We start from the raw sequence: 13,958 nt of genomic DNA on the forward strand, positions 1-13,958 counted from the left end.
CTCTTTAATCTCAAAAGAAACATATTTTTTATTTGCATGGTGCTGAAAACTACAAAAACACTCTGAGATGATTACCTCAGTTTTACAGATGTAGATGTTGAAGCTTAGCGATGTTAGGTGATTTGCCCATAATGATACATCTTGCATGTATTTTTGAAACCAGGTGTTTGAATTCCCAATCAATTACCTTTTCCACTATCAGTATACCACTTGTAAAAGAGCCATGAAGTAAAGAAGTTGGTCTGTCTGGGATCCATCCAGGAGCTTTTAATAAAACTATGCTTGACTGTGTCATTCTTCCTAATAGGCATTTTCACTTCAGGGTTCTTTAGGACACAGTTATGCCAAGGTTTCAGTCATGTGGACCCACATCAGTAACAGGCTGTTGGTATTCCATCTGAATTGACAATCTTAATTTGTTAAAATAAGTATTTTGCATAGTTTAATTTTGTCTCCCATTTTCTTATTGCAGTTCTCCAGAACTGAAGGACAAATGGCTCTCTCTCCTTCAAAGGTAATTTTTTTTTAGTATGTATTTTTTTATTCTGTAAGGTATAATTACACCTTAATGAATTAAATGAATTAAAGTTTTGTCTGCAAGAGTGTGCCCCAAATTATCCCCCTTCGCCTTAATAGAAATTGTTCATTTGTCCTCAAAATAAGCTGTTTAAACTGTACATTAGCTACTGCTTACTGTAAGTAATGTTCTCTGATTACATGTATTTCTTTCTTACTAGGAAGGAGAATGTTGAGGTCTGGTTAGATCATTCTAGACAGAAATTAATCAATAATCTTTCCCATCTCTTTCTGTGTTCCCAGCCTACCATTTGGAGCTAACAGTTTCCTCAAAGCATGTATTGTTTCTGTTTCCATACATGGAAGTTTTCTGCTGAGCCCCTCAAAATTTAATTATTATCCCAACCTTTGAACGTATGGATTAAAATGATCAATCGAGGCTCATCTCTTCTTCCCATAGTCATTCCGTCCTTCCTCTCTGCTCTCCCTTCCCAAGCATGGAGACAACCAAAGTGTACAGCTCGATGAGAAGTGAAAGGCCATTGTTTTGGTTTGGTCTAGTAAAGTAGTATATATGCTCCTGTACTTATCACTGAGATAAGTGCTGAGTGAACAGTCCAGAAAAGGTAGGGAAGTGTTGAGGATAAAGCATCACCAAGAGATGCCTTAACCAGACTGTGCTTCCCAAACCTCTTTGGAAATGGATCTCCTCTGTTCTTCTTTGTGCCTATGCCTAATGTCCTGAGAAAAAATTTTTTTAATTCTCTTCCAACCCATAATGTAATCTGACTTTGCTGAGTCTTTCCATCTGTCTTTTTTAAAATAGCACATAAATATATTGAAAATATTAGCAAAATAGAATGCTTTAAAAATAAGCCATTAGCAAAATCCATCTGACTCAGTGTTGTTTTGGGTTGTTGTTGCGTTTGATTAGATACATCAATCTAGAGAAAGAAAAGGACTACCCGAAGAGCATTCCCCTCAAAATCTTCGCCAAGGACATTGGGAATTGTGCCTATGTAAGTGTTTCTAAGCCAGAAAATTAAATTCTAAGTCCCTGTATAAGGCAGAACACCTGGATAGAGAGAGAGACAGGTAGGCAGACAGACAGGCTGGGTATGTGCTGTGGAAGGTAGGCATTTAGAAAACATATTGTGAGAAAGTATATTTTCCTGGGTATCTGTGTATGTTTGTACATATGAGAAGTAACCCTAGAGAAAATGAAGCGAGAGAAATTTATATTAACTCAGTATTTAGCATTTACACTTGGTAAGATTATTGCCTGTCAGATATCTCTGTCCTCCTTCTGGCATTAATACATCTCTGGATCTTTTCAGTAGCAGCCACAGAGGCTTGTAGTAAAGACATTTCCACAAGGAGATGTTTCCTATTAGTATTAAGCAATTTTTCCAACCTGTCACTTCTTAAGTTGAGAGTGAGTTTTGGAAAGTTCTTCATTCTTTGAGTTTTTAGGTATTGAATTCCTCAGGTTAATAAATGGATGAGCCAAGAGAGATAACATTTTTAATGAATCAGCACAGTTTTTATCATTTTGGTCAAAATAAAAATTAAGTTTGTTTAGCCCTAGGTGTTATGTGCAATTTTATGACTGAAATATAGTCCAAGATGTTATCAATGATGCACAACATAGAAGTGAGCATTTTTATGATACTGTCGATTGTCGCACTTCTCAGCAGCCCTGTTTTATCACTTGTACCCTGCTTGAGTTCGTGATGATATGACACAATCTTTTGCTCTCTGAAGTTGCTTCGTGGCAAGAATCTCCTTACAGGGAGCCCTGCTTCCAGAGTGATTTCCCCCAAATAGGAGTGCATGTATGAGAAGCATTCGTTATCCTTGGCCTTTAGTTATGCACAGCTTGTTAGTGAATTCTGCTAATGTGGGAAAAAATAGCCACATGCTCAGTTAAGTCGCTATTATTTTGTTTACTAGCCAAAGAACACATATCTGCTAAAAATTCATTTGTTTTTTCTACCAGAGATGCATGCAAGAAAAAAAAAGTCCTATAATTACTATTTTGAGCATATATACCTAATATTAACAAAAATCATTATTTTAGAAACCAGACACTTTGGGAGTGATTATTAGTGTTATAGGATAGATCTTTCTGATACTATGATAGGATAGTCTTTCTGACAAACACTGAGCTTCCCCTGTTCATTTCTGATACTTTTGCTTAATCCTTAATCCTTGAAACTACAAGGAATGCAGTTTGAAACCAGTTTATGATATGATATGATATATGAATGAATTTCAAAGCAATTTATTATTGTATTTATAGAGAATAAATACAATGATAGAAAAGTAATGAGTTATCAGTGGATTTCACTTAGCTTTACTTTTAGATCATTCTGTTTCCATTTATTTTACTTATTTGTGCCATTTAAGCCTTATCAGGGACACAGCACTAATTGCTTATTTATCTGATAATTAGAATATGTAAAATCTACCTATGTGCATAGTAAATACTTATTTAATGTTTATTTTATAATGGAGTATAGTTGAGTGATTTAACAGTGTTGTGCTAGTTTCAAGTGTACAGCAAAGTGATTCAGTTTACATACACATGTATCTATCCTTTCTCAAATTCTTTTCCCTCTTAGTTTATTAAAGAGTATTGAGCAGAGTTCCTTGTGCTATATATTAGGTCCTTTTGGTTATCTGTTTTAAATATAGCACTGTGTATATGTCATCCCAAACTCCCAATATGTATTTCTTTCTTGATAGCATAGAATTGTCTGATTTTTTTTTTTAGAATTGTCTGATTTTTAAGTAATGTTTTATAATGCAGTGAACTCTATAGGTAGTCTCATTAATTCTGTTTCTCTTGTTGTATACTGTTTCTTTTTAAGCAGTAATCTCTCAGTGTAGTTGAGCATTTAACACAGGGATATTATAGATACTGTATTCAGTAGCAGACTTGGTAACAGCATTGAGTTTTCTAAAATGTTCAGTTTATTTGCCAGACTCTTTGGTTTTAAGGCCTCTTCAGATTTCAGCAGTGAAAATCTCAGCAGCCACAGTGCCTGACATACAGAAAGTGCTCAATAAATAGTGTTTATTTATTCCAAACTTTAAATGTCTTTTGTAACCAGTTCTTATTCTGATTTTACCTAAACTGACTTTTTACCATACAAAGAAATGAAAACCCACACTGTGAAACAGTGCTCAGAAAAAAGTAGAAAATAATCTAATGTTCTCCCTTGTTTATTGCATGTTGCTTTATGGAAATAGTCACAGACATGATGCAGAGGACCAGCCTCTCTGGGCTTTTTTGTTTGGTTTCAAGAGGGTCCATGTAATCTCTCTGAACTATATTTATTCTTTTTCTTTCTGGATGAAGGTCTCATATTTTGAGTCATATTTTAAGAGGAAGAGATGTTTTATTAAAAGAAATAATATAAAAATTGAATGAAAATAAATTATAATCAAGGATTTGTGTTCTACCTAAGTGGTACTTTGTCAACACTTGAAATCAAGATTTGCCCGTGGATAATCATTTGACAATAATTATTTGTTCCCCCGGTTTAAAATCCTTTATTTATATCTGTATTTCTTTTTTTCTCCACAGTCTAAAACTATAACAGTAACGAATTCAGATACAGCAAATGAAGTTATCAACATGTCACTACCAATGCTAGGGATAACTGTAAGTTACTCTGCTAGATATTCTTAATTAAAAAAAAACTTGGATGCTGTGTGCTTAGCCACTCAGTTGTGTCCGACTCTTTGCCACACCATGGACTGTAGACCGCCAGGCTCATCTGTCCATGGGGATTCTCCAGGCAAGAATACTGGAGTGGGTTGCCATGCCCTCCTCCAGGGGATCTTCCCAACCCAGGGATTGAACCCAGGTCTCACTCACTGCAGGTGATTCTTTACCATCTGAGCCACCAGGGAAGCCTTTTATCTGATACTTTAGGTCATTGTAAATACTATCCCTTCCATCATAAGACAGCTGATTCTCAGAGGTACAAAAGTCATATTTTGTTCCCAAAAATATGGAAAATAATGACAACAGTTTTTTATTCTTTTTGAGAGTTTTGTTTTCTTTTGAATTGAACTGTAGTTGACTTACAATATTGTATGTTTCAAGTGTACAACATAGTGATTTGATGTTTTTATGGATTATACTCCATATCAGTTCAGTTCAGTCTCTCAGTAGTGTCCGACTCTTTGTGACCCCATGAATCGCAGCACGCCAGGCCTCGCTGTCCATCACCAGCTCCCAGAGTTTACTCAAACTCATGTCCATTGAGTCAGTGATGCCATCCAACCATCTCATCCTCTGGCATCCCTTTCTCCTCCCACCCTCAGTCTTTCCCAGCATCAGCATCTTTTCAAATGAGTGAGTTGTTTGCATCAGGTGGCCAAAGTATTGGAGTTTCAGCCTCAACATCAGTCCTTCCAGTGAACACCCTGAACTGATTTCCTTTAGGATGGATTGGTTGGATCTCCTTGCAGTTCAAGGGACTCTCAAGAGTCTTCCCCAACACCACCATTCAAAAGCATTGATTCTTCAGCATACAGTTACTGTAAAATATTTGCTATATTCCCTGTGCTATACATTGCATCCATGTATCTTAGTTTATTCATACCTAGTAGTTTTATACCTCATAATCCCCTTCACCTACCTTGCCCTTCCCCCTAACCTTCTACTAATTGGTAACAGTAGTTTGTTCTTGCTATGTCTGTTCTTCTTTTGCTGTATCTGTTCATTTGGGATGGGTTTGTTGGTTTTTTTTTTTTTTTTGATTTTACATATGAATGAGTGCATGCAGTATTTGTTCTCTGTCTTAACTTATTTCAGTAAGCACAATACCCTCCAGGTCTGTCCATGCTGTGTTGCAAATGACGAAATTTTCATTTTTATTTATGGCTGAGTAGCGTTCCATTATTTATACACACATATACCACATACTCTTCATCCATTTATCTATTGATTGACATTTGGATTGCTTCAATATCTAGGCTATTATAAGCAATGCCACTGTGAACATTGGGGTGTATATATCTTTTCATATTAGTGTTTTTGTTTTCTTTGAATATATACGCGGGAGTGGGATGACTGAATCTCTTGGTAGTTCTAGTTTTTTGAGGAACCTCCATACTATTTTCCACCAGGGCTGCACCAGTTTACATTTTCACCAGCAATGTACAAAGATTCTTTTTTCTCTGCATCTTTGAACACTTCTGTTATTTGTGGTTGTTTTGATGATAGCCTTTTTTTGTTTTGTTTTTGCATTTGAATGTCCAGTTATTCCAATAACAGTTGTTAATATTTATTTCTTTAGCTGCATTGGGTCTTAGCTGTGACATAGGGGTTCTCTAGAGTCGCACAGGCTCAGAGCGTGCAGGCTTCAGTAGTTGCTGTGCATAGGCTACTTTCTTTGTGGCAGGTGGAATCTTAGTTTCCTGACCAGGGATTGAACCCACACCTTCTGTATTTGCAAGCCGGATTCTTAATCAGTGGCCACCAGGGAAGTCCTGATAACCTTTCTTAAAGGTGTGAGGTAATATCTCATTTTTTTGGTTTGCATTTCTCTGATAATTAGTGATGTTGGTCATCTTTTCAATGTGCCTGTTAGCTAGCTACCTACAAGTCATCTTTGGAAAAATGTCTGTTCAGGTCTTCTGCCCATTTGAGAGCTGGATTGGTTTTTTGATATTGATTTGTATGAGCTGTGTAAATATGGATTTAAATCCCTTATTGGTCATATCATTTCCAAATATCTTCTCCCATTCTGTAGGTTATCTTTTTGTTTTGTCACTGGTTTCCTTTGCTATTCCAAAGATTCTACTAATTTAATGAGATCTTATTTCTTTATTTTTGTTTTTATTCATTTGCCTTAGGAGATAGATCCAAAAAAACATTGTTATGATTTTAAAAGTGTTCTGCTTCTGTTCTCTTCTAGGAGTTTTTGTTTTTCAGTTCTTGACCTTTAGGCCTTCAATCCATTTTGAATTTATTTTTGTACATGTTAGGGAAAATATTCTTATTTCATTTTTCACATGTAGCTGTCTTTGTTTTCCCAATACCACTTATTGAAGAGACTTCATTTTCCCCGTTGTATATTCTTTCATTCTTTGTTGTAGACTAATTGACCAAAGACACGTGAGTTTATTTCTGGGTCCTCTATCCTGTTGCATTAATCTTTGTGTGTGTTTTTGTGCCAGTATCATAACAGTTTTGATTACTATAGCTTTTTAGTAACATTTGAAGTCAAGGAGCATTTTTTTTTCCCCAAGATTGCTTTGGCTACCTGAGGTCTTTTGTGGTTCCATACAAATTTTAGGATTATTTATTCTAGTTCTGTGAAGAAATGTGTGTATTTTGATAGCGTGTGAATGCATGCACGCATGCTAAGTCGCTTTAGTCGTGTCTGACTCTTTGTGACCTTATGGACCATAGCCCTCCAGGCTCCTCTGTCCATGGGATTCTCCAGGCAACAATACTGGAGTGGGTTGCCACGCCCTCCTCTAGGAAATCTTCCCAACCCAGGGATCAAACCTGCATCTCTCATATTTCCTGCTTTGGCAGGCGGGTTTCTTACCACTAGTGTCACCTGGGAAGCCCATATTTTGATAAGGACTACATTTAAGATGTCAGTTGCTTTGGGTAGTATGGACATTTTAGCAATATTAGTTCTTCCATTCAATGAGCAAGAGTTATTTTGTCATTTATTTATATCATCTTCAGTTTCTTCTATTGATATTATATAGTTTTCAGTGTATAGGTCTTTCACCTGCAACAGTAAAGTTTTAATATTAGCTTAATATTGAGCACTCTTCTTCCATTCCCATTTTATAACTTTTGTTAACTAAAAAGCATAATAAGTCTAGACTACAATATTAGAGTGATAACGTGCATTTTAATATTATATGCTATACGTATGCAGTTAGGCTTTTTTGATATAAAATTCTTTTTTTTTTTTTTTTTTTTTTTTTTTTTTTTTTTTAATATTATTTTATTAGTTGGAGGCCAATCACTTTACAACATTTCAGTGGGTTTTGTCATACATTGACATGAATCAGCCATATAGTTACATGTGTTCCCCATCCCGATCCCCCCTCCCACCTCCCTCCCCACCCGACTCCTCAGGGTCCTCCCAGTGCACCAGGCCCGAGCACCTGATTCATGCATCCCACCTGGGCTGGTGGTCCGTTTCACCATAGATAATATACATGCTGTTCTTTCAAAACATCCCACCCTCACGTTCTCCCCCAGAGTTCAAAAGTCTGTTCTGTATTTCTGTGTCTCTTTTTCTGTTTTGCATATAGGGTTATCGCCACCATCTATCTAAATTCCGTATATATGTGTTAGTATACTGTAATGTTCTTTATCTTTCTGACTTACTTCACTCTGTATAATGGGCTCCAGTTTCATCCATCTCATTAGAACTGATTCAAATGAATTCTTTTTAACGGCTGAGTAATATTCCATGGTGTATATGTACCACAGCTTCCTTATCCATTCATCTGTTGATGGGCATCTAGGTTGCTTCCATGTCCTGGCTATTATAAACAGTGCTGCGATGAACATTGGGGTGCACGTGTCTCTTTCAGATCTGGATTCCTCAGTGTGTATGCCCAGAAGTGGTATTGCTGGGTCATATGGCAGTTCTATTTCCAGTTTTTTAAGAAATCTCCACACTGTTTTCCATAGTGGCTGTACTAGTTTGCATTCCCACCAACAGTGTAAGAGGGTTCCCTTTTCTCCACACCCTCTCCAGCATTTATTGCTTGTAGACTTTTGGATAGCAGCCATCCTGACTGGCGTGTAATGGTACCTCATTGTGGTTTTGATTTGCATTTCTCTGATGATGAGTGATGTTGAGCATCTTTTCATGTGTTTGTTAGCCATCTGTATGTCTTCTTTGGAGAAATGTCTGTTTAGTTCTTTGGCCCATTTTTTGATTGGGTCGTTTATTTTTCTGGAATTGAGCTTCAGGAGTTGCTTGTATATTTTTGAGATTAATCCTTTGTCTGTTTCCTCATTTGTTATTATTTTCTCCCAATCTGAGGGCTGTCTTTTCACCTTACTTATAGTTTCCTTTGTTGTGCAAAAGCTTTTAATTTTCATTAAGTCCCATTTGTTTATTTTTGCTTTTATTTCCAATATTCTGGGAGGTGGGTCATAGAAGATCTTGCTGTGATTTATGTCGGAGAGTGTTTTGCCTATGTTCTCCTCTAGGAGTTTTATAGTTTCTGGTCTTACATTTAGATCTTTAATCCATTTTGAGTTTATTTTTGTGTATGGTGTTAGGAAGTGTTCTAGTTTCATTCTTTTACAAGTGGTTAACCAGTTTTCCCAGCACCACTTGTTAAAGAGATTGTCTTTTTTCCATTGTATATCCTTGCCTCCTTTGTCAAAGATAAGCTGTCCATAGGTTCGTGGATTTATCTCTGGGCTTTCTATTCTGTTCCATTGATCTATATTTCTGTCTTTGTGCCAGTACCATACTGTCTTGATGACTGTGGCTTTGTAGTAGAGTCTGAAGTCAGGCAGGTTGATTCCTCCAGTTCCATTCTTCTTTCTCAAGATTACTTTGGCTATTCGAGGTTTTTTGTATTTCCATACAAATTGTGAAATTATTTGTTCTAATTCTGTGAAAAATACCATTGGTAGCTTGATAGGGATTGCATTGAATCTATAGATTGCTTTGGGTAGAATAGCCATTTTGACAATATTGATTCTTCCAATCCATGAACACGGTATGTTTCTCCAACTGTTTGTGTCCTCTTTGATTTCTTTCATCAGTGTTTTATAGTTTTCTATGTATAGGTCTTTTGTTTCTTTAGGTAGACATACTCCTAAGTATTTTATTCTTTTTGTTGCAATGGTGAATGGTATTGTTTCCTTAATTTCTCTTTCTGTTTTTTCATTGTTAGTGTATAGGAATGCAAGGGATTTCTGTATGTTAATTTTATATCCTGCAACTTTACTATATTCATTAATTAGCTCTAGTAATTTTCTGGTAGAGTCTTTAGGGTTTTCTATGTAGAGGATCATGTCATCTGCAAACAGCGAGAGTTTCACTTCTTCTTTTCCTATCTGGATTCCTTTTATGTCTTTTTCTGCTCTGATTGCTGTGGCCAAAACTTCCAACACTATGTTGAATAGTAGTGGTGAGAGTGGGCATCCTTGTTCTTAATAGAAAGTTTCAACCTCTTTCCCCTCTTTTCACTTTTCACTATGTAACTATTATTTTCCTCTTTTCACTTGTCACTATGTAACTGTTATTTTCCTATCTCCTCTCCTGGTTCTTCCTTACCTGATTATTCAGTTATTATACCAAGACTCAATCAGTCTTAGAATGATGGATTCTGAAGGATTTTCTCTACAGTAGAATTTTTACATAAAGAACATATAGTTAGTAACCATATTCAGTGGCTGCAGGTCCAAAAGATGAGGTTGATGCTACCACCAAATGAACTGGTAAATTTAAAAATAAGCTTTGTATTAGACCATGGATTTTAAAGGATTTTAGCATGCACACCACATTTTCCCTTGTTTTGCTTTTAGCTTCTGCTTCTTTCTGTTTCATGGGGCAATGGTGAGTTTTTGAAATTTTATTAATAGAGAAGATTGGAATGTTTGAGGATGAGGTAGGGAAAGAGAGTTGGAAAGTTCTCATGTTCTCCCTACCAGTATATAAAAACCACATAGTGGGTATTTGTATTAAAGGAAATGACTCTCAGAAGGATGGAACTAAAGGAAGCACTTGAACAACATCATTTCTTGAGTGAGATTCTCCATAAGTATAAAAATGTAGTGTTGCTAAGATGTATTAAAGACATGCCATAGTCTTAACTGTTTCTGTTTGCTTTTACACACTGCAATTATAAGCCCTGAAAAACTCAGGGCAACCAAAATTGAGAATAATAATAAGTCAGATTTATTTTAGTTAAATTTAATAGTATATTTAAGATATAATTAAATATATATGCACTGGATAAAGCAGACATCTCTGCATTGATTTCTTATATAAACTTATACATTAGAAGAGAAAAAATAGTTTAAAGGGAAAGGGGAGAGATTAATTAATTAATGATATTTGTTTTCTTATTTATGCTTTTCTTCTAGATAAAGTGATCAGTCTCATCATACCAAAAATATTTCTGTTCAGTATAATTAGGAATTCAGGCTGTTTGGTTGTTAGGTGGTTAGGTTGGAGATTGTAAAGTGTTTTCAAACACTACAGAAAAATAAAAGATTTTTACTAAATTGCTCTTCCTGTTTGCAATAAAGTTTTTTGACTAGGAGACAGTGAAGGACATGATGGAGTAGGGGACGGCAGTGGGAGATATAATCTCTTTGCCAGGACCCTCCATTATAAGGTCAGGGTCATGATTTTTAATTAGAAGATAAAGGTAAGAATATTAAATATTGCCCATCTGTTCTAGTTTCATTTAAAACATTTTTGCTTTATCCTCTTCTAAAGGATACAGCAAAGTCTGTATAATTTAATATTGTTTCTTTCAAGTGGGATTTTAAATATTGCTGGGTTGTAATTCTACTAGTGAACAGTTTCATTGTTCCCCATAACTGGGCCTTTTCTCTAGCCAGAGTTCTTGTCCTTTCTGTCCCCAGGACTGGACTTGCCCAAAGTAAAGCCAATGTAGACTGTGCCAGCTACCTGTCTCTCTCCTCAGAGCCCCATGGTTATTCTTCTCCTTCCACTCAGAAGCAGCTAAACTAATACCTTTGAGATTTTACTTTTTCATCACAGACACAGCAAGGTTGTAGCTTTCTGGATATAAAGCTGTCTTTGCAGGGGCATGTTGTAGATTAAATCCAATATTCTTTGAGAAGTTCAGAGAAGCAGAAGTTAATCTCTGAAGAAGATTGGTTAACCTTTCAGAAAACCAAGAAGTTTCTTCTTACTTTGTGAAAGAGCATATATATGATTTCATATTCTGTGGGCTATCCATAATAGTGAAGGCCTAATTCTGTTACAGTCGGTGGATCCCTCCTCATCATTAGGTAAAAATGAGTCCTCTATTAGGGTTTAGAGAGGGAGAGATGGGTTATAGAATCAGCACTACCATCTTCAAAACCCATATCCACCCACTATGAAGCTTAAAAGCATTTATATTGCCCCCCCTTTTTTTTGGCAAAACATAAAAATGACCAAAAAATGTATTCTCATTCATTTACCAAATGTGAAGAATTATTGTTAATTCTTTTATCTCCAAGGGCTCTGAGAGAGAGTACCAGTTATGGGTCAATTCTGGCAAAGAAGAGGCACCATACCCACTTATTGGTAAGTTTCTATGAAGATCTAAGACAGAATTGATTGTGAATTAATTATAATTCTAAATGTCTCAGCGAATTGACTATATAGTCCTAAGCTTAAATACTATTAAATATTAAATCTTCTATAATATTCATGTGTTAATTTAATAGATGCCTATCAAGTGTTTTCTATATGCCAGACAAATGATATCTTTTTATTCGAACAGCTAACGATATAGTTGGAAAGAGAAATGTGAATTTTCCTCCGTTTTTTTCTTTACAAAGAGAACTATCTTGTCAACTTTTTAAAAATTTTTTCTGAAAAAGACAATATATGTTGTTACTCCTTTTCCGTATATATTTATTTTTCATGTTTAGATTTTTAATTTCCTGTTCCCTTTCCTACCTACTACTTGCCTCTGTGGAAGACTATCTATGATCCAATCATGCCTCAGTCGGTCAGTGAGCATTTAACATCTGCCCTGCACCAGGAACTTTCGTAGGCATCATAAAGACAATGAAATTAAACCATTTAGATTCCTAAATATCCTCATTGACTAACTTGGCAGTAACTACTACCTTTACTAACTACTTTGCTGTTTCTGTAGTCAAATTTTCCAGCATTTGAAGAATTATTGATAAATGATTTATCACCTCACCTTATTTAAATTGATTTCGCTAAAAAATATTCTTGATAAGTGAGGTCATTCAGTGTGGTTAACAGAAAAAAACCAATTACATTAAAGAAGAGAAGCTGTAACAGATACTGAGATGATAACCATCGTTGATGAGAGTTCTATTAATAATTTTTGAATGCTTACTATCTGCCAGACATTGTGCAAAGCATATCATATGAGTTATCTCATGTTATCCTTTCATTCACCTGTGGAGATCACTACTGTGTAATTCAGGTTTCAAGCAATCTGAGTAATCTGAAATCAAACTTTTCTGTGAAATGTATGTTCTCAGACTTAAAACAAGTCATTATGCACATAGCTGGGGACAAAAACTTCATTGCATTTCCAGTTTCTTAATGTTGACATTTTATAAAAGTCAGTAAACAGTTAAAGCTGGGATTAAAAGCCAAATGAGTACTTTAAATAATTGCTTTAATAAAATATATTAATTTAATTAAAACTGTTCAGATGGTAACTCTCAGGCTTAAAACAGCTTTAAGCTTCATTTCTAACTCTCACTAAAAAAAACCATGGGACATGAAACATGATTGTTCCTTAGCAACAGTTCTCCACTTCATATTTTAAGATGCCTTGCAAACTTCAATTGTATTTTAGCTCTTGGCTATTTTGATAAATTGACTTGGCTTTATTGCTGTCATAGAAGTCCTTTTTCTGTTTTTTTTGCCTTAATCCCTGGAAGTTGCTGTGGTACTTGATGTTAATGGAGCATTGACAATGTATGCCTATGCCAGATGGAAAGGAAAGAGTTCACTGAGTTACTTTCAGTGAGAAATAAGGGATACAAGAGAATTTACTCTCTTTAAAAAGTAAACTAGATCTACAGCACAGTGGTACTTGAGGAATAATTGAGAAAATGCAGCTGCTTAAAAGTACTAAAGAACAAAAAAATCATGTTGCAGTCAGATGCAGAGTCGACATAGAGTTTAGTTTTTCTAGTTTGAAAATTACTTTTTAAATCTTGTCTCTGTGTTTCTAATACCCTGCAGTCTTCCTTCTAATTCTTGCCTTTGAATAACGACCTCAGAGTACAGTAGTGGGAAGGAAACATAAATCAAACAAACCAGTCCTTTTGTTATTGAGTGACTAGTTATATAACTAATAAAAAGTATAAAATGTCTTTTTTAGAAAGGTATCTTGTGTTGAATAACAGTAATAATAGCAATGCCTGAAATATATAGTTTTTGCCCTTATTATTTAAAAAATATGAATTCTAAGGTTTACTTATTTGGTCCTTATAATGCTATATGATAGGTAGGGTAAATATTTTAAGTCATAGATTTAAGGCTGAGAGAGGTCAAGGATTGACTGAAAATTTACAGAATATAGTTAATGTCAAAGGAGAAACTAGAGTGCCTTTAAATATGTTCCCAGATGTGAGCGTAGTCAACGTTATGCAACTCACAGACTAATCTGTGCATTCCCAAACAAGATACTCTTTAAAGACGTTTTTTCTCTTTGCTTTCTTCCCTCCGCACTCCAAAAAT

At 35.4% G+C, this 13,958-nt stretch overlaps 1 protein-coding gene across 1 annotated transcript in view; it reads left to right on the forward strand.

Annotated features, from left to right (window-relative positions):
• Positions 1-13,958, forward strand: part of ARHGAP20 (Rho GTPase activating protein 20) — a 196,476-nt gene that overhangs the window by 137,247 nt on the left and 45,271 nt on the right. Inside the window, 4 exon segments of the mRNA XM_065944276.1 lie at positions 473-514; positions 1,451-1,535; positions 4,109-4,186; positions 11,738-11,804. Of these exon segments, the coding sequence (XP_065800348.1) occupies positions 473-514; positions 1,451-1,535; positions 4,109-4,186; positions 11,738-11,804 (272 nt within the window).

The sequence above is a fragment of the Muntiacus reevesi genome, chromosome 9, assembly GCF_963930625.1.
Source record: "Muntiacus reevesi chromosome 9, mMunRee1.1, whole genome shotgun sequence".
Lineage (NCBI taxonomy): Eukaryota > Metazoa > Chordata > Mammalia > Artiodactyla > Cervidae > Muntiacus > Muntiacus reevesi.